General features: G+C 34.2%; 1 protein-coding gene across 13 annotated transcripts in view; it reads right to left on the bottom strand.

Moving 5' to 3' along the window:
- LOC105490348 (dystrophin) overlaps positions 1-25,789 on the bottom strand; it is a 2,266,916-nt gene that overhangs the window by 1,564,149 nt on the left and 676,978 nt on the right. For 10 of the 13 annotated variants that reach the window (XM_071089080.1, XM_071089088.1, XM_071089087.1 and 7 more), the window contains exons 10-12: positions 7,884-7,925; positions 7,322-7,510; positions 6,488-6,669 (exon numbers count right to left, since the gene is read on the bottom strand). In XM_071089080.1, coding sequence (XP_070945181.1) covers positions 6,488-6,669; positions 7,322-7,510; positions 7,884-7,925 — 413 coding nt within the window. The remainder of the gene's footprint in view (positions 1-6,487; positions 6,670-7,321; positions 7,511-7,883; positions 7,926-25,789) is intronic. The other 3 variants (XM_071089084.1, XM_011755849.3, XM_011755846.3) reach the window with 1 other exon arrangement.

Below are 25,789 nucleotides of genomic sequence, written 5' to 3'. Positions count from 1 at the left end.
AAGAGTCTGCATTTTTAACAAGTTCTCAGGTGATGCTGATGCTACCGGTCCTACACCACCTTGATCTGCAAGTTACTATTGTTTAACATTATTGGAAGAAGTAGAAAAGTAAAATCAATGATTTTACCACAGTGTGAAATAAAATCACAATTAGGAGTTTGAGACTGTGCACCTCCGAAGTATTTACTGCAATGAATTCAGTTCCAAGATTGGAACTACCTGAGTAACTTAATTTAGTTGTTCATCTATTCATTCATATATTCACATGTGCAAACTTCTATTCACTGCACTTGGGAGAAAATAACCCACTCATTTGTTCAGCACCTCCTTTTCTCTATCCACTCTCACATATGCTATCTTATTTCAAGATTCAAATAGACATTTGGGCGGGGGTAAAAGAGATGAGCCATATTTGTTAGATGTATTTTTCTGTCCAGTCAAAGCATTGATAGTGAATCACAATTATTTTCCATATTATGGCTTGTGTTTCTACCCAGATACTATTCAAATCTCTCCTCCTGCTGATATAAACCAGAACACAACTTCACTTGGCCTCCTGACTTGCTTTCATTTTTTTTTTCCTTTACCATCACAAAGGTTTCAGTTTCCACCTGCATGTCCTAATTACAATTATCAGGAAAGTTGATGGAACTTGCTGTGCTTGAGTCCTTGTAAAAATGTCAGTAAATCTTTTTTGCTCTCTGTAGGTTGCATTTTTCAATCAAATTAATTAGTTTATTCATAGAGAAGAAAATCTTCTGTTGTCCCTATGCCAGTTGTCTCCTTGCACTTCCACAGTTGGAAGTTGTGTGTCTTGCTTCCCTCTCCCTTACCTCCTACCACCCCAAGTGTATTCCACAGCATTAAAAAAAAATCATTTGGCTTATTCTTAAGGGGTTCTAACAAAACCACATCAACATTCTCTTGTTTTAATTATTATAATTATGAAAGCAGTGGCACTTAGTTTTCTCATTTAAATCTTGTAAACATTGGTAAAGTTTTGTAATTGACCAGTATCAGCATAGTCGTGCCAAACTCGTTTGTGACTGGAGATGTGTTAATAAACTTCTTTACTGTGTTAGCTTTTACCTCATCATAGTTTTACATCCATGAAAGCACCAGAATTGGAGATAAAATACATTAGCAAGGAAAGAATCAAATGAGAGTGTGGTTATGAAGGAGAAAGAAAGGAGGAAGTATCTGTATGGTGATTTTTTCCTGACATTCCTTTGAAAGCATATTTTAAAATGTTGCAATGGTGAAAACATAACTGCAAATGTAATTCTAATCATCCTGCTCATGCTCCCTTTCCCCCACACAAAAGACCCACAACTATACCCTTTGGGGAAAAAATGAGGCAATTAGAAAAAGCTGGAGAAAAAAAGTAAAAAACATCAATGAGGGCCAGGTTTGGTAGCTCATGGCTGTAATCCCAGTACTGTGGGAGGCCAAAGTGGGAGGATCACTTGAGGCCAAGAGCTTGAGACTAGCCTGGGAAACATAGCAAGACCTCATCCCTACAAAAAAATTTAAAACATTTAAAAAATTATATATGTCTATATAATTATAATTTTATATGTAATATATAATTTCATACATATAATTATATAATATAAAATTTTATATAACTATATATTATATATAATTATATATACATATGATTTTTAAAATTTTTTAAATTTATTGTAATATATTATGTAATTTTATATATAAATTATACATATATTTTTATATAATATATATTTATATATAAATTTATATACACACACACACACACACCCCAAAGGGTATAGTTGTGGGTCTTTTGTATGGGGATAAGGGAGCATGAGCAGGATGATTAGAATTTATATATATAAATTATATAGTATATATAATATAATTTATATATAAATAATATATACAATATATAGTTATATAAATTTATATATAAATATATAGTTATATAATTTATATATAAATACATATTATATACTATATATAATTTATATAAATTGTATATTATATATTATATGAATATATAATTTTATATATTATATATAATTAGTATATATTTTTATCTATTATATATAATTACATATTACATCTTATATGTTTTTATCTATTATATATAATTACATATTATGTCTTATATAATTTTATATATTATATATAATTACATATATATCATATATAACATATAATTTTATATATCATATATAACTACGTATTATATATCATATATAACATATAATTTTATATATAATATATAATTTTATTATTTTATATATTATATAATTTATATATTACATATAAAATTATATATAATTATATATTACATATAAAATTATATGTAATATGCATAATTATATATTATATAAAATTATATAATATATACAAAATTATTATATAATATGTATTATATAATTTTAATATATAAAATTTTATATTATATATATAATTATATATTATATAAAATTATGTATGTTTTATATATAAAATGTAAAATTTTACATCAAAAGTGATATGGCAGGGTAAAAAGAATTAACTGATAGCTCATCTTATTTATAATAATCTTTCTTTACATTTTATTATAATTTTGCATTCACAAACTGAGTTTTTATACCCTATCTCACCTACTATCTTTTAGAGGTATGTCAGCCTCACACAACTATTGCTGTTTTATAAAACTATGAATTAGAGATCATAAATGAAAAATATATTGCCCCAGTTCACATAAATAAGTGTTTGAGAAAGCAAGACATTATACCTTAGGCAAACTGGAGAGGATTTTATGTAAGACAGAAATCAGGGCACGCTATTATCTCTGTCTTTTTAATATTTCTTGTTTTGTATGGTAATTGTTGACCGTTTATGGGATAAATAGTATTTCCTAGATGCAACTTGTATAACAGTAACTATAGGCACAAATCAAAGACGCCTATTTCCAAAGGAAAAAGCATTTTTACTGTCAAAAGGGGAAAAAAAGGAGCTAAAACTAAACAGAGAAGTGGTTTTTAAATTAACTAATTGGCTAAGATAGTAGAGTATACTTTTATCACGATTACCAGCTGGTCTAAGACACTACTGTGTCTTAACTGGCAACCTTTACTGGCCTAATAACTGTATACTTTTATCACAACTACCAGCTGGTCTAAGACACTACTGTGTCTTAACTGGCTACCTTTACTGGCCTAATAACTGTCCTCTCTTTCTCCAGTGGCCTTACTGATAGGTTTTCTTGACCTATCTCTCACTTTCATAAAATCTGATGGCTTTGTCTTGCCCTTGGTCTAGAATTCAAAGCCCTTATTCAATGAAAGCCCTGACCGACACTACCATATGTAATTAGTCTCCTACCTATATTTCCACCCCATCTCAGACCTCAGCCATCTAACTTACCACCCTGCAACTCTCCAGTTCCCCTGGTCTTTTGGTTCCTCCAGCAAGACAAACAGTCCCTATTTTAGGGCCTTTGCATTAGCTGTTGCTACTCCGTGAACTACACTTCCTTGGGATCTGTGAATAGTGGTACCTTCTTGTCGTTCAAATCTCAAACTAAATGGTACCAATCTTGAAAGTCTTACCTGGATCACAAAATCTAAAGTAGCCCTCTCAACCATTCTCTATCACATTACCTTTTAATCTCTTCAAAAAGTGTATTTTTATTTGGTATTTTTCTTGTTTTTTTTTTTTTTTTTTTTTTTTTAAATTGGTTGCCAGCCTCTCCAGAATGTATTTCATGAGATCTGGGTCCAGACCCTGTATGATCATTGAGTCTCCAGTGCCATTAATTGTTTTTGATAACGTATTTCATTAATATTTGTTCATATAAAGATATATATATCTCACAATGACTATATATCAAATGTAATTTGATTGTTGCTATGAGATTGGTGCAAAAGTAATTACGGTTTTCCCCATTACTTTCAATGGAAAAAAACCACAATTACTTTTGCAGCAACCTAATAGTAAATATGTTGGTAGATGGTATTTGTAATTGATTAGTGTAAATGTTCATAGATTTTAGTGATAAGCTTATCTATATTTACAAGAAGTTTTTAATTTTTGTTATATCAACTTAGAAGTCATAGCATAGCTTTGAATATACTTAATATACGTAGACAAATGTTAATTATCATTTCTCTAATCGCTAAACCAAGGCTTAGACAGGAAATAATGGCTTCCAACTGGATCTATCCAAACCCTGTCTTAGGTAGAGAGAGAAAAGAAGTATGGACTAATCTATTTTTACTAGTAATCTTCTACTCTGAAGTAATCATATATTTAGAAAAAAATAGGTAATGCTCCAAGTTGAAGCTAATCATTGATATGACCATGATAATGGAAACTGAACAGGTTACAATTTATTTGAAGCATTAAGTAAAACCTAGATTAGTTATTTAAAAATACTGACAATATCCTCTTTTCATAATCACCTTTTTGTTTCCTCCCATAAAATCTTTCAAAAATTAGGTCCAGCAAAGTTTACATAATGGCTTATCTCATTAGAATTTTATAGGTTTTATGCATGAACACATGCAAAATTAGTGAAAGTGGCAAGGAAGACTCACTGTTATTTATATACTTTCATATTCTTTCTGAATTTGTGTTGCTCAAATAATGCTTTGTAAATTCATTTTTAAGGAATTTTCCAGAAAGGACTATGTGATAGAAGTGGTTGCATGTACGTGTCTCATTTTAAAAACTCTGTAAGATGTTTAGCAAAAGCTATCCCAGCTAGAGGGCTGTCCTTGCCTTCTTGATAATTATTCTAAAAGCTGTAACACATACCAAAGCTCCTAAATCTTCCCTAAGGACAAACTAACTTTTTGTCAATCTCAGCTAGGTAGTAATACTACCATTTTAGAATTCCCATTCTCTAGTGCGATGGGGATGAGGAAATTACATGCACACATATCCATATGTCTGTCATCCTTCATTTCATGGCAGGTATCCCTTGAAAGGGAGATATTTTGAATAAACATCTTTTTAAATGTTAGAATCACAGATAAAAGACTTTTTTTTTTAATGTTTCAGATAAGAAAAAGTTGCAATTTTAATTCCAGGAGGAATTCCTATTTTCTTGCAACTCAATTTCACACAGCAATTAATTAACTGATTAGTATGAATAATTAATGCCATATTGTTAGTCTTATTGAAAATGGGGAGTATAAGAACAATGAGAGCATTTAGCCTCCAGGAGAGTATGGAAAAATAGAGTGCACAAAGGAGAAGCCACTGGTGCTATTATGGCAAGGGCAGTAAAAGAGGAGGTTGGATTTTCAAAACTTTCTAATTTTGTTTGAGGTTGCTTTAAGTTCCACAGATCATTGCAAATAGAAGCTCTAACCTGAAGAATGTTGGCATATGACCACAAGTAGGTGGCTTGTATATTAATATCAATAACAGATGGAGTAAATTAGTGGACCTGGTCAACACTGGGGGGGTGGGCAGACTCAATAATTATGATTATTTTACCTCTCACCTCTAGGGGTAGTGACAATCATCACCATGATCACAGCAGGCAAATACTATCAATATGCATAGACTAGTATCTCCTGGCTTGGAACACATATATAGTTATGAAACCTCTATCTTATATGTACCTTATTTATTCTTTCAAAAGGCCTGAGCTTAAAAATGTGTTTTCCTCTCCCTAATTTCACGCTATAATTTAGTACTGGAATACCAATGCCTCTAGCCTATCTAATGAGTTTCCTTGGTCCTATTTTTAAAGCTTTTAGTCTTCATAAATAATAGTTAAATAAACTTAAGGCATTTGGACAATTTTTTAACTTAATGTATTCAAATCCACAGTTGGCACTTCATTTTTCATTTAAAAATAAATCTATCTTGTCTTGATAGGCTTTACATGAATACACACACCTAACAATATAAATCAAAGCAACATATCCAGAATGATGAGATCTGCTGGTTACCTTTATAAGAAATGTATCCTTTTTTCAGAAATGTCTCGAAACCTTTTTATTAAGTCAATATATATTCTTAAGACAATTCACAGCCATACTGTATTTGAATATGAATTTCCCAAAACGTTTGAATGATTTTTTTCAAGAGGATTTCCATACATAGATGAGTAACTAATATTTTCAAGGGCTTTTTCTTCAGAAGAGAAGTTTCCTGTCAACTGTAGCTAATAAGTGATTTTATGTACATAATCTCCTGTGCATGCTTCTGTGTCTTTTATAGTTACATTTTAATTTTTGGAGGAAAACCTAGAAAATAATAACTATGACAGAATTTTGGCAACTCTCAAAGCATAGTTCTGTAGAGAACAGTGCATCTATCTAGCATCTGCTCTTTTAGTTGTAAAAGTGAAAACCAAAATGTTATTGCCATGAAAATCCAACCACAGTGTCCCCTGAAAGAGAGCTGTGTGCCTTGGAAACAAACTGAGAATCGTAACTTAACCATTAAACCACATCAAAATAATAACAAGATTCCAAAACTTGTTAATTTTCTTAATTAAAAACAAATAAGGACTTACTTGCTTTGTTTTTCCATGCTAGCTACCCTGAGGCATTCCCATCTTGAATTTAGGAGATTCATCTGCTCTTGTACTTCAGTTTCTTCATCTTCTGATAATTTCCCTGTTCCAATCAGCTGACTTCCCAATTGTAGAATATTACCAACCCGGCCCTGATGGGCTGTCAAATCCATCATGTACCCCTAACAAAGAAGGAAGTCAACAATTGTAGTTAGAACTCTAGGTAAATCAGTGTGGTTTTGAGTTTTATTTGTTGGCGGTTTTAAACTTGTGGCCCATTTAGATTTATTTTCCCAGTAAAAGGATTTTAATTTGTACTTGCAGAATCCCAAAACCACTTTTAATATGAATGAAGGAAAAATATCTTAAGTCAAATTCTTCAGAAGCAGGCCCCGAGATAAAGATTTCAGTGCAAGTGACTTATTAAGGAAGAGCTCCCTGGAAGTTCTGCAAGGGGGCTGAAGAAGGAGGAAAAAGGACAGGGAAGGGAAAGAAGCCAAACAAGTATATCATCTCAGGAAAAGTCTCCCACTGAGAGAAGTTAAGCCCAATACCATACAAGTACTGGGTCGGGAATGTAAGTAATGCCTCAGCATTGCCTTGACACAAGAGAAAGGAGCTGGGCTTTCATAGTCTTGTTGGCAAATCAGATAGAAATGCCTTAGATGATTGCTCTCCAAAAGAGAACTTCAAAATCTGACTGTTGGAATCCCAAGCACATAACAACAACTAAATTTCCGAAATACAAGGATGTAAGAGAGTAATTGAGGAAAAAGGATGACTTGCCATTATCACAAGTCATGTTTCGTTTTGTAAATTAATGTTTTAGTTTACCTCATGAGTATGAAATTGTTCTTTCACCACTTCCACATCATTAGAAATCTCTCCTTGTGCTTGCAATGTGTCCTCAGCAGAAAGAAGCCACGATAATACTTCTTCTAAAGCTGTTTGGTAACGGTCCAGGTTTACTTCACTCTCCATCAATGAACTGCCAAATGACTTGTCTTCAGGAGCTTCCAAATGCTGCACAATAAAACAAATTGGGTGTTACACAATTAATGTCTTTGCAGACTGTTCCAGTACATTAAATGATAAATTGAATGAAATATTTAAAATGCTAGGACTATCCACCTGCATTATCAGACACAGGAAAAGCAGATACAGAAAATAGTGAGCTTTCATTTTAACTTCTTCATGCACACATCAATTTTCAAATAGTCAAAATCCACAACAAATTAATATTGTATTAAAGTTCTTCTAGATTACTGGAAGGAGTAAATTAGCATATCACCTCATGTTGCTTTTTAAATGCTACAAATATTGATCCATAGGAACTTTCCTCAATTCTTATTTACAATAACTTACATATACATTATCGGAATTATATTTTACATACCTTTGCAATGGCATTAAAGGAAACATCTCTTCCTGAGAGGCCCTAGGTAATGAAATATTTCCAAATGTTTACAGACCAATAAAGGTATCAGTAAGAAAACAAGGAGGTAGGGGAAAGGAAGGAAACATTTAGAAAGAATAAAAAAACCTCACCCACCCATCTAAAATTTCTAACAGTATAATTACTTCTATTATTTAGCCTTTATTTCCAGAACGTCACTATTTAAATAGTAACATATTATCTTAGGAGAAGTAAAATATGCAGTATGTTTTACCCAATTTAATTAGCAGGATATTAAGTGAGATTGCAAATGGTTGTCTTGGAATTTCTACCTGGACCCTAAAGCCAAGAACAAAGTGTACAAAGCATCCATAATTCTAAAAAGAAGATCCAGGGTACCTGTTAAAAAATTGCTAAGAAGTGATCACAAAATTGGTCTCACAACCCTTAATCCACTATCTAGCTTAAAGGTGTGTAAGAGCAAGCAAGGAGGTCGATTCGAAAAATTTGGTGAGAAAGACTTCCTCTGGAGAGGCTGGAGTGCTCTGCGTGGCTCTAACTTCTCCCCATCTGAAGCCAAGTAATAGAGACAGGGTCGTTTACACGACCTCTAAACCTGGCCATATGTTTGCAGAGATTTGCATGCTATGGGAACCATACTCTCAAGTGATAGGAGAGGCTTCTTGGGATAACCTACATGTCTGCTGCTTTAACCTAAAGGCATTTATCAAGGGCAAAAATTTGAGTAAACTAGTAAGTTTGCAGGAGGTTTTCCTTGGGCAGGAGTGTACTCCTTGTAGGTTGCTGGGCTTCAAAAATCATGAGACCATGCTCAAGAGGGCTTTTGCCGAGGTCAAGAACATAGGCATACTATTTATGGAGTTGAGCAGAACAAACGAATATTGGAGAAATATTTGTAGAGGAATCTTCTGCATTCCCCAAATATTGCAAGCAAGCACTGGGCCCCCTAACAAACAAGGTTTTGTAAAGGAACCAAAAAGCAGTGTAGAACAACAGAAGCTATCTGGGGGATTTCGTAATCTCACCTAGAGAAAACTCAACCTTTGGTGGCTTTTCCCTGGTGTGTATACGCTGCATTTCCTGTCCTTCTCAGTTCTGGGACTTAACCCACTAAGCTGCCAGCATCAACTTACTTGTGCTCTTATGGAAAATGCTCAAATTTTGAAACTTTAATATTTTAAATTTCCCCAACTGTTAAGTCCTTTGAGATGACAAGGCACAGTGACAGTTATTGCTATGACATTTTCATCAAATGACACACTCTTTTTCCAGTTTATATAGAAGTGGCAGAGAGAGGCCATCCTGGTGGAGTTGCAATCACCCAACTTTATCATCTCAAAGAGCCTAAGTGCTCTGAAAGGGCTATTTGCATGGGACCCCTGTCTAAGAGTAAGGCAATTTCTGAAGGTCTTAGGGGTTAGAACAAGTTTCATGGTGTATCCCTTCTATCTCTAAATACTATTAATAACAAACATCAAAGTCAGCATTAAGGGGGAAAATAACATAAAGGTAGCCTGAGAGATGTGCACCGGTGGAACCAGCTTCATGTTTGTGCAACCTGAGCAGTTGCACAGGGCCGAGCACAGAAGAAACACATGCCTCTTTTATCTGCTGATACTATCCTGAAATTCTTGATAATTTTATTTTTGAATTTGTGTTTTAGAAGAACCAGACCCTGTTTCAAATGCAGAAAGAAGGTAATTCTTTCAAGAAAATACAAATGACCAAGAAACCCTATCATATCGTTTCCTACTCCTGTTATGTTCCTGTATGAACCAACCACTTATGCTGAAATTGATGATATAGAAAGAAAAGGAATCTTGTGACTTTGGGAAAGTTAGCCCTGCATAAGCCTTAGTTTCTGCCTATGTAAAATGGGAAGAATAATACTTCCATAATAAGATCGTGGTAAGAATTAAAGAGTGTATAATGCACTTGACAGAGTGTCTGACCTTGTGTAAGAACTAAATAAAGTATGTTATAGCTGTAATTATTATCAAATTCCTGTGTATGTATAAGAAGTGTTTTGAAACATAAATTGCCCCAAGGTTACCTTCTTAAGTCACTGTTTGGGTTTCAGGAGATGGAAAATTATTGTCGAAAATAAGCCCCCCAAAATGTTTAAGAGCAAACATTATTTAACTCTTTTTGAAATCTGAACCTCAACCTAGCCCGTATTTAAGAATTCTTAAAAATCATTAACAATATTGAATTCACATAATCTTCTCCAAATGAAACACTGTAAACAGCACTAGTACTCAAGTAACAATATTTCACATTGTGCAATTTGAATCAAAATATTAAACACTTTATAATTTATTGATGTTTACATAGAATTGAATTTTTGAAGAAAATATTAAAGGCATATCCTTATACTCAAGGACATGACACCTAGTACTCAAATTCTCAATGTAAATATTTTGTCTGAGAATGTGCATAAAACAAAAACATTTCAATGACAGCTTTCTTAAAGCTAAATTCAAATCTGAATAAGCTATGCAAAATTTTACATTTATATCCATAAATTCAACTATAGAGCTATAATCAAAATTTTAATTTAAGATCTGAGTAATTGTTTGTCTACAGACTATTGTTTTTCAAATGGTAAGTCATAATCCATTCACGGTTCATAAAATAATGTTAGTGGGTTATGGCTAGGAATATTTTAAAATTAAAAGAATAAAAAGTATTAGTCTGTGCCACTTATATAATACTAAGAATTACTGTCTCAATTTTTGTTTCAGATGTGCATATGGGTTTATTTAGATATGTATGTGTATATATGTTCTAAGGTGAGATTAAACTTTTTTCTGCAGTTTGTAAAACAAAATTGGAAATGGCTCTAGAATTTCAGACTAAGTAAACTGATGAAAAAAGAAATTTGCTTGAATTCTACATTTGTATATTTTCCATAGACACCTTGGAATAAAATACATTTTAAAATAAAACCATGTTTAATCTGAGAATTTGGAAATAAAGATATATAAAGAGGTTAATGCATTGTTTCAGCACCCCAAAATGTGTTTTTATCATCACAGAATTTTACATTGCACCTAAGCTGGAATCAGTTCATACATGTCATGGCATCAAATGAGGAGATTTTCTAGGAAACTTGATTTTTGTTGTTTATAGATCTACGCATAAGGAAAATAGACCCCAATCATTTCATGAATGAAGATGCCAGTATCATCAACTGGAACTAATTATTTTTCCTATGCTTCAATCCTATTTTGTCTTTATCACAGTAGTTTGTTTCTCTTCAGTACATTGGGCAAATAATGATTCTGATGAGAGGCATAACAATGAATGGATGAAACGATTCTGTTTTTTTCTCAGAATTGAGTACACTCAAATTTATTCAACGTTATCCACAGACTTCAGAGTCTTAATTACTGCCTATTTGAGAAAGTATTAGATATTGTCACCTATGTTTCTTGAAGACATTGCTCATTAAAAAAGGTGGAAGAGTGGAAAGGAGAAAGGTAAAACAATGAGGGATGATAAATGACTGTTTTAGTCTAGCGATGTCTAGAAAAATCTCTAGAAACTCATTTCTGGAAACAATTTCTAGTCATAATTTGTAGTTGTAGAATTTCTATTACTAGAAATTGTCCTAATAAAGTATAGAGCAATAGCCTTGATACTACTCAACATATAAATATATTTTAAAACCCAGTTTACTATCTGCCTGATCTTGGATATTTAACCTCTCCGCATCTCAGTTAATCCATCTATAAAACAAGAAAAATATCTGTCCATAAGATTTCTGGTTAGATGAGATGAGATAGTGCATATAAAATGCTAAGCACATTCTAGATCCCAAGAAATGTTCTGCCAATGCCTGTGTTTGGGGGCCAATGTTCATTGAAATGGCAAATGATTTTTATGAGGAAACAGTTGAATGCGTTCTGTGTGTTTTTGGAAGCATGATTTGGGCAATTCAAACTGAAGTAAGTCATCAAGTGGCTACATATAGGTTGTGAAACCAGGAGTCCAGCAAACCACAAAGCTCTTAGAAAAAATAGCTGGGACACTTTGAGAGGGCACAGTCTATCACTGAGCAGTTTTATATCACTGATAAGATTGATTTATTTTTGCAATTTATCTAAATTCAGCCTTAAAATGTGATATGAGTTTTAACCTGGATAAAGAACAGTTTTATTGTTCTTGAATGCGTAAATGCTTCAAGAACATCTGAAAATTTTATCAGTCTTAGTTCATTTAAATGTATCATACTTCTATTTTATGGAGTCTAAGTCAATGCACGGATGGTGAATTTTTTGGTGTATTCTATAATCTTTTTATCCCTCAGTAAAAGATTATTTCAGAGATAAAGGATTACAGAGGGATAACCAAGTGGTTCTTTCACTAAATAACAGAAGAACAGTTCTGAAGAACCAGGATTAGTACCTGGAAATATTCTTGCCACATTTCCGCTGTGTTTTCTCACAGATATAATATGTAAACCAGGGTACTAGTCAAAGCATACAAATGATTACTGAAGTGATTTATGAGAAATTAATCCATCATGCAACACTGTACATGATATTCTATCTAACGACACTATTAAATAGGTAATTTTTAATATTGATAGGGCCTGAAATTCAGTTCAAAGTTAAGCCCTAATGAGGATTTATGAAAAATCATGGCTTGCTGTTATGGCAACATTAAAACAACAAATACAACTACTACATATATAATAGCAATAACAACAGCTGCCATTATTTACTGAGTACTTAGTGCCAGTCAATTTGCTAATCATTTAATATGCATTATATCATTTTTTACTACAACAGATCAGGGTAACAGAGATTAGTATGATGAGGAAATGGAAACAGAAAAATTAGGTGACTTGCCAAAGGTCACAAAGGTAACTGGTGGTTCTGGGACTTAAAACCAGGTTATTTGGATTCCAAAACACATCTTTATCACAATATGATCAATCTCTGTTAATGAAGAAAATGAATTAAGAGTCTAAGCAATAGCACTTTTACAAAATATCATAACTTTTTTTTTCTGTTTTTTTGAGATGGAGTTTTGCTCTTGTTGCCCAGGCTGGAGTGCAGTGGTGGGATCTCAGTTCACTGCAGCCTCCGCCTCCTGGGTTCAAGCCATTCTCCTGCCTCAGCCTCCTGAGTAGCTGGGATTACAGGCACACGCCACTACGCCTGGCTAATTTTTATGTTTTTAGTAGAGACAGGGTTTCAGCACGTTGGCCAGGCTGGTCTCAAACTCCTGACCTCAGGTGATCCACCTGCCTCGGCCTCCCAAAGTGCTGGGATTACAGGTGTGAGCCACTGTGTCAGGCCCTCATACAACTTCTTAAAAATAACTCAAATTACATTTTTTCTTAATTTCTACAAATTCAATCAATGGTTTGGAAGCTACTAGGAAAATACCTGGTCTTCACTACGTTGGTGAGTAGGAAATCAAAAGTCAAGTCTAAATAATGCACGCAAGTCACAGACACTGGTGTCACACTGAGGAAGATACCAATATACCAGAAAGACAGCAATGGGATACAGCCCGGATGGTAGCACAGACCCGATAAGTCCCCCATTCTCCATGATGTCCTTATTTCACACTGCATGTCTCTAGCAAAATATCTCATGTACCTCGTAAATATATACACCTACTATGTAGCCACAAAAAGTTAAAAAATATTTTTAAAAGATTATTAAAAACACAGATACATAAACAGAAAAAAAAGTCAGAAGAAGCTGAGCAAAAAATAAAGCTAAGAAATTCTTTCTAAAGGCAGGCATGTCCCAAGTCCACCATTTGAACTCTATACCTTCTATTAATCCTGTGATTTGCCTTTTATGTTAAATGTCAGCAAATTTAACATTCTTCACTATTACAGAATCCGTCACAGAAATGCTACATTGTGCATAGGATGCTCTGTTTAAGAAGACAAAAATGGATATATGTACACGTATGTGGGTATTTTAGTTTTTAAAAATCTCATTCTATAGCCTATTAAACAAAAGGTTCTAGAGCTAAAAACATTAATCTTAATTCCTACATTTAAAAAAATGGCCCTGGCAAAGACTGCTCGTCCTCCAATATGTATCTTTCTTCATCCTTTATATAGTATTAGAAAGTTTAGGGGACAATTTGGCTATCTAGAAAAGTAACTCCAGTTCCCACTTTCCCTTGCAGTTAGATGTGGCATGTAACCAAATATTGGCCAGTTGGATATAATGCATGCAGCTTCATCATTAAGACCTAAACGGGCATGGATATGCTCTCTTCTTTGTCCTCCCTCCTGAAGGTCGTGATACACACATGAAGCTGTGAGCTATCCTTGACCATGACTACGAAGATAGCGTCCCAGGGAATGACCGAAAAACTAGGCAGAAGGACTATGGATCCTTGAATGAGCAGAGCCTTCCTACAAGGCCTTGATCACTCCCAACTACACCAAATTTAAGAGAAATAACTCTGAAAGAGAAATAAAGTCATTTTTTCGTTCATCCATCCTTGTGTTTTTGTTAGTGCCACAAAACCTACAGCCATCTAATACACTGATATACTCTAAGTTTCTAGTAGCTGAGATTTTATTATTAAAAAAAGTATCTGTAAAAGCTTATATGTGATTTTAAAATAAACTTTCTACTGTAAAATCAGATGTCTCTCTAATACTAAACTCTCTCTCTCTCTGAAACATACTGTCAATGAAGTTTCCAGTCATTTTGCTTCATTATTTTTTTAAGCCACATACCTTTAGATATTATGCTAACCTTTACACTGTAGGAAGGAAGGGACTCTGACCACACGCCTAACAGCATCACACAAAGATAATAAGCATTTACTAAATTGTTTGGGGTAACTTTCTCATTAAAGATCATTTGTGCTTCCAAATTCAGGTTTTAAATAAAATATGTTTTAACCAATCAATACCTTGAAAATGGAGTAACATGGCATAAAATAATCATAATTTTAAATATATGCCTTCCCAATATTCCTACTCATATTTCATATGTGATATGTGATTCACATATATATATAGTATACAAACTTATATGTGGGTGTGTGTTTGTTTTCTTCCTCTAATTTCTCTAATGCTACTATTTATATCTTTGGGTATACATTTACTTTCTAACTTATGTTATATTTTATTCCTTTATTTTTTCCTGCACTTCACCTGAGAGTTTCTGTCTCGGCTATTATAATCCACAAAATAGAACCTTTCTCGTAAAATCAAGAAGTAAGAAAAAGAAACAAGCATTGTTATGGCAAATTCTCCTAAACCAATGGAAGGTCAGAGAGAAAATAATAGAAGATTTAGAGAAACGTACCCAGAACAATTTAGTAACCCAATATAAAAGATTTATTTTTAAAAGTAACAGTTTATAATAAAATTTTGATAAACATCAATTAAAAAAACTTTCTCAGAAATTTATTGGATGGCATGCGAACAATGTCCAGCCTAGTGATTTCTTTGTTCATATTGTTTCATATAATACTTACAACCACTCTAAAAAGAGGACCTATTTCCAAGATGAGAAAATCGAAGTCACACCTATGAGGTGTGGGAGGAATAATGGGATCCCCAGTAAACCAAATGACATTCCTTGGCTGACAGAGATTCATAGAGTCCAGAGAAGAAGGATGAACATAATAATTTTATACTGTTTGGGCGATGTTTCAATAATTTTAAATGTCGGTAGCTGGTTGGAATTCATATGAGTCGGTAATTGAAACAAGGGATTTTCTTAAAGTACTAAATTCAATTTAAAATAGAATAGTTACAAAATGTCTCAGAAGACCAAATTCTTAACGTTATTTTCCTTAATCCTAAGTTTAACAATTGTATTAATTTTCAAATAGGCCTCATGCAAAAACACCAAGTCTTATTTATTTTAACCAGTAATTTATAAATAGGAAAAAAATGATTCATTCGGCTATACTTTTAAAATAAAAACAATTCAGAAGTAAACTGCTTTAGACAAGTGGTTTTTACTTATCAAAAAAATCAAAACAGAATACATATACCTTGTGAAAATGTATTATTTCAAATTGACATATACTTCCACTTAAATAATATTCCTCTAGAATGACTGTAGTCTATAGAGTTTGGAATAGCATATACGAATTACTCAATTGTGAGCTATGAAGAAAAACTAAACATATGTATTCCCATGTAGCCAGTTTCGGAATTTTGTTTTTTTTCTTGAGTCATCATTTATAATATTCTTAGCTATGTACTCATTTATTCCATAAGTCTATATATAAAGAAATTAGAAGTTAGCACAATAGATTTCCTCAAAATATAGAAACTTACCTACAGTTATACCAATTCTAGCTTCTCCGCTTCGTATTTCAGTGAAAATCTTATTCTTCCTGTTATATAATCCAAGACTCCTTAAACTTTTTTCTGTAAAGGGCTAAATAGGTATCTTCAATTTTGCAGACCACTAAAGGCCAGTTGCCCCCACTCAGCTCCATCACTGCAAATTGTAGCCCCAAAGCAGGAGGAGACAATACATAAGTGAATAAACTGGATGTGTTCCAATAAAACTTTATTTACAAAAAACAGGTAGCAAGTCTATTTTCACCCTCAGGCCGCAGATTGCTATCTCCTGATAATAAAATTGCTTCCCACATTTAATCTAATTTCTGTGCACTTCTCACTATTGATTATCTTTCCTCTCCCCAATCTCTCCCCCTCCAATTGATTCTCCTCAGTCACTTTCCCACTCTATTGCATGTCCAAGCTACCATCTCTAAAATCTCACTGCCCTCCCCTGTCCTACTTCCATCACTGTATATAACAATGTCTCAAAGAAATCATGCTGCATAAAACCAGTGTCTGCATTCAGGAAACTTTAAGTCTGTCTCACTTTGCAGTAAAATAAACATGAGATCAAATTCAGGCTCTGGAATTTATAAGTAGTGTGTACTTGAACTTGGCCAAGTTTGTTAATTTCACACTCTTGGTACACGCCTGAAAATAGGTATGATACTAATTTAGAGGGTACATGTAAGGCTCACAGATAACATACAGAGATTGTATTAACATTCAGCATCACCCCTTGCCATTCAACTTTTATAAAATCATTTTCACTGCCTCATTGTCCTTATTTAGTGCAACCCAGATTAGCGAAGAACTAACAACAACAAAGAGGAGTTTGGTTCAATTAGATTTTAGACTGTAAAAATATTCTACTAAATTGACACATCTTTTCTAACTAGGTCAATTTTCTCCAAAGACATTGGCTATATTCACCTCCTTCAAGTACACCAGCTGCTTGGATTATCTCATTACCTTTCACATATATCACTAAATTCTGTGTGCTTTCTCTCTAATTATGTCACATACCTTTGTCTTTTTTCCTTATTCCTTAAACAAAGATGTGGTATAGCCTTCAGAAAAGAGACAAATCCTTATGGGAGAATTAATGGGTAACTCCTTGTCTCTACTTCTTGGGCATCTATAAGTGCTTGTGTGGGTTAGTTTCATTATTAAAATTAGTGAAATAATATAAATAACTAGTGAGCTAATTAGGAAGACAATTGTAAGAGTATGATTGTGGAAATGGGGAAGTTCTTTTATGACAGGTGATGTAGCCTCTTGGAAGCCTCACAACAGTAGGCAGTTTATTTTGTTCACTGCCTGACATATAGTATAACATACTAGATGTTTGTTGAATAAAATAATGAATTGCGTAGCATATGACATGCAAGAATATTCCATCTTACTTTATATTAATATGAGGACTGGTTTTTTTTTTTCCCTAAGAGAATTAGGCCAAAGCATCTTTCCATGATGACAGAGCAGGGAGAAGAAATGATAAATCCCACTTCCATTTATTTCACTTACTGCCTTCTTCAATGCAGTGTTGGCTTCCCTATTCAAGGAAAGAGATTCTTAGTTAAGGACTTCAGAGCCTGTAATTTCAAAGAATGGTATTAATTCTTGGGAGGACTCTGGTAGATTTCATTAACAGATGCAAATTCTGACCTCCACCTCAAGGAAAGTAATAAAAGTCCTCTATATCCTGTTGATAAAGGTAAACCATAAGGTCCATGTGGAGAGTTGGCTGAAAGCAATGGGAAGTTCAATTTTATTATTGGTTCCTAATAGGAGTAATCATGCTTCAGGTTCTGTATCTCTGTGTCCCATGGACAATTAAAACTTTTGATCTCAGGGTTCACAGAACTGAGAAGAATGAAGTAAGTCTTTTGCATTTCAGAAAAATAAAAGTATGAAACCTTTTGATAAGTTGCCATCTCTTGTTATACCAATATTTCTTCTCATATTTTCAAGTAAAAAAAATTGGCTGGTGCGGTGGCTCATGCCTGTAATCCCAGCACTTTGGGAGGCCGAGGCAGGTGTATCATTAGGTCAGGAGATCGAGACCATCCTGGCTAACACGGTGAAACCCCGTCTCTACTACAAATACAAAAAATCAGCCGGGCATGGCGGTGGGCGACCGTAATCCCAGCTACTTGGGAGGCTGAGGCAGGAGAATGGTGTGAATCCTGGAGGCAGAGCTTGCAGTGAGCCAAGATCGCGCCACTGCACTCTAGCCTGGGCCACACAGCGAGACTTCATCTCAAAAAAAACAACTCAAAATCAGGGTGGGCTAAGTGATAAGAGCAATCACTTCTGATTTGGTGAAGATACTAAAAGAGGGCTAAAGGATATGTACAGGTATGTATATATTACAAACTGAGGCAATGGAAGCATGAGTAGAAAAGCAAAACAGAACCCTAAGTGAGGTTAACATAGAAAGTAAATGTCCTAAAGTCATAAACAGAGTCAAAACCTCACTGAAACTTTTCACCTGTAATATTTTTAAACAGATTTGACATTTCTTTCCATTTATTTTCTGTAGGTGTATTTTATAACTGACATATTTATAATGGGACTACCACCAAATATCCATTTTGAAAATGCTCTCTTCACAGCATGAATATCTTATAAAATCTAGTCTCTTTCTTAATATTGTTAATACAGAATCTTCTTGAAAGAGTCAAGGTTCTCTGCTTTTGGAAATAATTTGAGAAATAACATAGTACTCACAGCCACTTGCCAACCCAAAAATGTTCAGCATTTATCTAACGCTTGACTTTTTCAAAAAGAAAGTATATAACTCAATCTTTTCAACTACTTTGCCATGAGATGTCCAGAACATTTGTATGTAGTAAAATAGATTTCCTAGGTTACTCTGATATTACTGAAAAAGACTTTAAGTAGTCTACTACTTAAGATAACAATCTATAAACACACTTCAGTGTTCATATGCATAGCAGCGCATCAAGAGCACCAGAAACGCTAATAAATCAGAGAGAGGCCTGACATTATACATCCTATTAAGGATCTCTGATTTTTCCAGGTAGATATCAAGTATCATATATCAAATTATCTGAAAACCTGTATATTAAAAATTGGTAAAGTTTATTTCTTTCTTAATTCTTAAATAAGGCTATGATGAGACATTATAATATGTCCTTCTAGAACCCCAGTTCATCTCGTGTAACTCCTAAGTGGGTGCTATCCACTGTGTAGACTGTGCTTTAACCTATAAATGCTTTCTTCTTCGTCTAAATTCTTTTAGAATTTACCACCAGAACAGAAGTATAGTGAATTAAGTGTTTACCATTTGTGAGGGATGGTGTAAGCACTCCACTAAATCATCTAATTTAACTTCACAACGTAAGGGATGATTATTGTCTACATTTTACAATAAGGAGACCTGATTCATAAAGGTTAGAAACTTGCCCAAGGTCGAAGAGCTAATAAAAAGCAGAGATGAGAAATGAATTCAGTATCTGTCTCACAAAATCCTGAATATTAACTTGTTGCCAGACTTTTTTCTAACAACTCAAGGGAAAGAAACATTTCCCACAGACAGCTAGATTTATAAAGTTTCATTTAAAAATCAAAATATAATAATGTGTCATATTTTATGTGAATGTGTTTATAAGTCTCTCATACACTCACAGAACTGTTGATAGAATTCTTTGATTCATCCAGTCTTTTTCACCCTTAGAACTTTCTGTGACCAATTTTATATGTTTATAATATGACTGGATATGGTATATAATTTTTGCGTTCTAAACAGATAACGTGTCCGTATAAAAATAAAAAATGAACTACCATGAGCTTTACTAGTACAACGCCTTGAAATTTACTCACATTTTAAATTTAAATCAGTACATAAAATATAGATACAATGAAATACGCAGCAAATATTACTGGGATTTTGTTGGTATATCATCATACCCGAAACATATGTCAAAATTTAAAACACACCTATGGGTACATTTCAACTTATTTGCTCTACTTTGGAAAGCAAAAATGGAAAGAAACAGAATAAACAGAAACGCCTTTTTGTCACATAGTGAGATAATCAATACTATGTTTAAAGACAAAGTTTCCTAATATTTTCAAAATAGTCTCTAGTGGAATCAGCTACCATATTCTTGATTAGTATAATACTTACAAATTTCCTTAAAAATCACTACATATTCTATTTGAAAGTTTTCATATATAGGCTTTATATTATACTAAAAAGGTCATCAAATTATTGCCACACCCATAAATTATGTTAAACTCCAAATATGAAAGTACGGCAGCTATTCAAAACCTTAACATAAAGCTAAATTAAAATCATGCAAACTGAGTAGAAAAGGAAAGCCAGATACGTGTTGGGTCTGCAGAAACTATTAATCGGGAAAAGGGAAGCCATTTAAGGTGGAAGAGAAATCGTCACAAGTATGCTTAGAATTTCCTGATTTAGAAATATTGGGACAAAATACAATCCTACCTGTTAAGCTTTTCAGATAACACTGTGTGTAGGCCTGAAAGTACATGCATGACATTTGTTTGAAAGGATTGTGATTGCCTTGTAAACTTCTTTTACAATATTATTAACACGGGTTGTTCCAAATAGTTGGCCAGCATTGCTTATTTCTCCCACTGCCCTAGAACAACCATAAACTTCCAATTATTCTGGGAGTAGTTTATCAGAGTACAGATTATCTGGAGGTCTTATTTCTCTTTCATTTGGCCTTTTCACAGCTCATTAGTACCTCAACAAGAAAGTTAAAGCAAAGGATGGAAAGGCTGCAGAATTTCTAAACAAATAAATTTGCTCCTTGTCAGCAGCATATACAGAAAAGCATTTAGAGATGTGAGAAAAACTAAAATGGTATAAACAAAGATATTTAATGTATACTGTGGCAATTTTCCTTGAGTGATTCTTCCCTCTGTATTGTCTAAAATATTGACTGAATTGACTGTAGGTTTTGGCATCCAACAGAGCTCAAAATCCTTTGTTTTTAGCATGTAATTGACCATCTTTAGCGGTATCACCTGCCACTGAGCAATGTATAACATTAGTTGCCAATATATTGCCTATTTTTCAATGTGAAGACAAAAACTGAAAAGCAAATTTTCAAAGGAAGCTTTATGACAACCTTGAGTGGAGTCTACTAGAAAGCTTGTTTGATTTTAGGCTTGCCAATGCATTTGATGCCATCAGCACAGGGATATCTATCCTTGTCTTGGGGAGAAATAAGAAAATCAAAAAATTGAGGCTCTTTTATTATCTACTCATTAGAGCTGATATATTCTCAAACATGAAAATCATAAGGTGCTACATCCATTATTTTGCTTTTTAATAAGCATGTAAGATATCCATAATCCACTGGTAAGCTTATCTTTGTCTAGCCTGTCTAGTGGCAATTTAACAAATAAGATAAAAACTTCAAATAGATAATTTTTTATAAAATTATTTTAATTACAGATTTGCCAGGTAGAAGAGCAACTGGCAAAAGAGACTTTATACATTCAATGCATCATAACTTTATTTTGTAGAGAAGAGCTTGGAAATCATATGGAATTTTGGCTCTGTTACTTATTACAAATAGTATTGCTTTAACAAATGTTTATTAAGCAACTACAAAGGGCCAGGCACTATTTCAGGCAATGATGGTATAGCCATATACAATAGACAAAAACCTAAGTTCTCATTCAGTGAATCATGTCAGTGAAGGCATGCTAATCAAGAGAAGTAAGTAAAATAGAAGGATGTAAGTGTTATGAAGAAAATGAAGCAAGGAAGGGGAACTGAAAGTGCTAGGGGAGGGGACATTGTAGATTTAACTAGGATGATCAGGGAAAATATCATTGAGTGGGCATCCTTTGAGAAAAAGATTTAAAGATATGAGAGAGAAAACCATGTGAGTATGTGGAGGAAATGTGTTCCAGGTAGAAGCATCTACGACTGCAGTGGAATGAGAAAGGATAACAATGGTGGAAAAGGAAGTCAGAGAAGAAACATAGAGAAAGGAGGAGGTGATTGTGCATAGGCTTATAAAACAGCAGACTGCATTTTACTGAATGACTGGCAAGGCATGGGAAGGTTTTCAGCAGAAGAGTGATGTGATCTGCCTTACATTTTAACAGGACTATCTGGCAGACAAAATGGATTCCAGTTAAGGCAAGGCCAAAGCAGGCAGGCCTGTTTAACAGGCTATTTCACTAATTTAGACCAGAGATGATGATGGTGGTAGCAATGTAAGTAGTCAGAAGTGATCAGATTCTGGATATACACTTAAGTCAAGGTGGACCTGGCCTAGTTTTCTAATCTTCTAACAACATCAGGTGTGAGAAAGAATAAGACTAAGTGTGACTCCAAGGTGTTCAGTTGGGGCAACTGGACGGATATAGTGAAACCTTACTGAAACAGGAAAAGCTACTGATGAAGCAGATTTGAGCGTTAGTAAATTTAGCTTTACATAGGGTAAATTTGAATTGACTAGGAATGTATAGAAAGTTGTGTATGTAAGTTTGGAGTTTGGCAGAAAGCTCTGAGCTGGGGGTAAACATTTGGGAGGCATCAACTTACAGACAATATTTGATGCCAGGAGGCTAGATAAGATCATCAAGAAAATGAGTGTGGTCTAAGAACCAACCCCTGGTTACTGCGATATCAGGAATTTGTGCTGATGGGGAAGAACCAGAAAATTAAAATGAAAGCAGATACCAGAAAAACAGAAAGAAAACCTGGAATGTGTGGTGCCTTAGAAATCAAAGAAGAGGGAGTAAATGCATGTCTCCAATCCTCCTCCATTTACTTATGTTACTTAGGTAGTACATATAAGGAATATCAAATTGTGGCTAGCAGATTGTAAAAACTTAAATGTTCGTTGAGCAAATTATGTGTCATTTCATAACCCAACCAACATATATCAGGATACTGGTTGTGATATATGCAAACACATTTGGCAACTGAGTGTTACCAATATGTTATCAAACATGCTACAGAAGTGTAGTATACATAGAATTAAGAATATGGGCTCTGGAACCAAAATATCCAGACTCAAATTCTTTTCTGTACCACTGAACCTTAGTGTTCTCACCTGAAAATGGACATAACAAGAATATAAACTCCTAGCATTGGTAAGATAAATTAAACATGTTAATAATATACATACAGCATGGAAGAACCTGGTCTACAGTAAATTCTCAATAAATTTTGTTATTGCGCTGATTAAAGCAAAATTAAGAAGCAATATCTTACGTATTCAATACTAAAATGAATACATATTGTGCATTCACGTATCAACTATGTATTAATCACTCACTTAGATCACAATGGATATAAATAATAAAACAGCTGCCTTCAAGGAAATCATAGTCCAGTGGAGGAAACCTACAAGTAAGCAAAAAATGTATGTGCTCTCATAAGAACACGTCCAAGAAGAAATGGAAGCACTGAAAAGGGAGATGAAATACGATCTGAGAAGTAGGAACTTTTACACACTACCAAGACCGTGTCAAGTTAGTGTCTTCCCTTATGGCAGCATGTCTAATACACTTAGTGTTGCTTCATCAATGTGTTTTCCCAGTAATCTTTTGGGAGAATTGACAGTCAAACCATGAAAATTGTTACTACATTTATATTTATGAAAGATCATTCTGGATGCAGTGTGGAGAATGATCTTCGGAAGATGAGGGCAGTAAGACCAGCTAGATATCCAGTGAACGACAGTATGTAATAGTCAGAACCTGACTGTTACTGTAGGCACTCAAGAACTGTTGAAAAAATGAATTGATGAGATATATACTGAGGGTTTCAACAAAACGGTAGAAGTAGGGAAAGAGGAGGAGATGACAGACTTCTGACATATAGGACCTTAGAATGTATTGGATTTGGACACTATAAATATGAAGAGGATAGTTGTTGAGAATGATGCCTGGGTGTCTTTTATTATTATTATACTTTAAGTTCTGGGATACATGTGCTGAACATGCAGGTTTGTTACATAGGTATACATGTGCCATAGTGGTTTGCTGCACCCATCAACCCGTCATCTAGGTTTTAAGCCCTGCATGCATTAGGTATTTGTCCTAATGCTCTCCCTCTCCTTACCTCCCACCCCCCAACAGGCCATGGTATGTGATGATCCCCTCCCTGTGTCCATGTGTTCTAATTGTTCAACTCCCACTTATGAGTGAGAACATACAGCATTTGGTTTTCTGTTCCTGTGTTAGTTTGCTGAGAATGATGGTTTCCAGCTCCATGCATGTCCCTGCAAACGACATGAGCTCATTCTTTTTTATGGTTGCATAGTATTCCATGTATATGTGCCACATTTTCTTTATCCAGTCTATCACTGATGGGCATTTGGACTGGTTACAAGGTATAGACAATGGGTAAAAGGAGGTAGGAAAAAAACAAAGGTGGCTGGGCATGGTGGCCCATGCCTGTAATACCAGCACTTTGGGATGCCAAGGCGGGTGGATCATTTGCAGTCAGGAGTTTGAGACCAGCTTGGCCAACATGGTGAAACCCTGTCTCTACTAAAATAACAAAAATTAGCCAGGCATGGTGGTGGGTGCCTGTAGTCCCATCTACTTGGGAGGCTGAGGCAGTAGAATCGTTGAACCCGGGAGGCAGGGGTGCAGTGAGCTGAAATTGGGTCACTGAACTCTAACCTGGGCAACAGAGCAATACGCTGTCCCCCCCCCCCCAAAAAAAAAAAAAAAAAAAAAGCAAAGACAAATCAAGGTTTTGTGAGGCAAGGAATTCAAAACTACCTTATGACCCAAGAAACCCTCTTCTGCACATATACTTAAAGGAAATAATAACACAACCTTGTAAAGATATCTGTGCTTCTATGCTCTTTGAAGCATTGTTCACAATAGCCAAGATACAGAAACAACCTAAGTGTCAATGGATAAACGGTTCAAGAAATTACGGCACATATATACACAATTGAATATTATTGAGTCCTAAAAAAAGGAATGAAATCTTGCCATTTGCTACAACATGGATGAGCCTGGAATACATTACATTAAGAAACTAAGCTTTGGATGACATCAATGAGCTCTGGAACTTCTCATGCTTAGAAATCACCCTACATTTGACTTCGTTTATTTAATTTAATGAGTAACAACTTCTGGTCATTATTGACCCTGAAGATATTGTAGTAAACAGAACAGACAACTGTCTCTGTCCTCATGGAACCACACTTTTGTGTGACTATACAAGCAATAAATAATTAAATTACATTGAAAAAAACAAAGTTTGTTCCAAATTATATTTGCGCCACTTTATTACTAAATTGTTGTGCTTAGTGCTGTGTGATACAATAATAAATTGGAGGATTAAGAAATGCATTAAGCAACACCAACAAGCAAGTACAAATACTGCATTTAACCAGCATATTTCATTGGACCTTAAGTGCCATTCTTCTAGTTTTACAGAGGAAATGTAAGTGTTAGGACATGATCATCATCTAATATTGTACTAAATACTGTAGTTTACTGTTACTGAAAGCGTAAGATGGAAATCCTGGGGGTACGCATTATTTATGTGATAGAAAAGATCAAATGTATAATATTTGTCTTTTCTATACTTTGT

The sequence above is a fragment of the Macaca nemestrina genome, chromosome X (assembly GCF_043159975.1).
Source record: "Macaca nemestrina isolate mMacNem1 chromosome X, mMacNem.hap1, whole genome shotgun sequence".
NCBI classification, from domain to species: Eukaryota; Metazoa; Chordata; class Mammalia; order Primates; family Cercopithecidae; genus Macaca; species Macaca nemestrina.
This window is presented reverse-complemented; position numbering and strand designations above follow the sequence as displayed.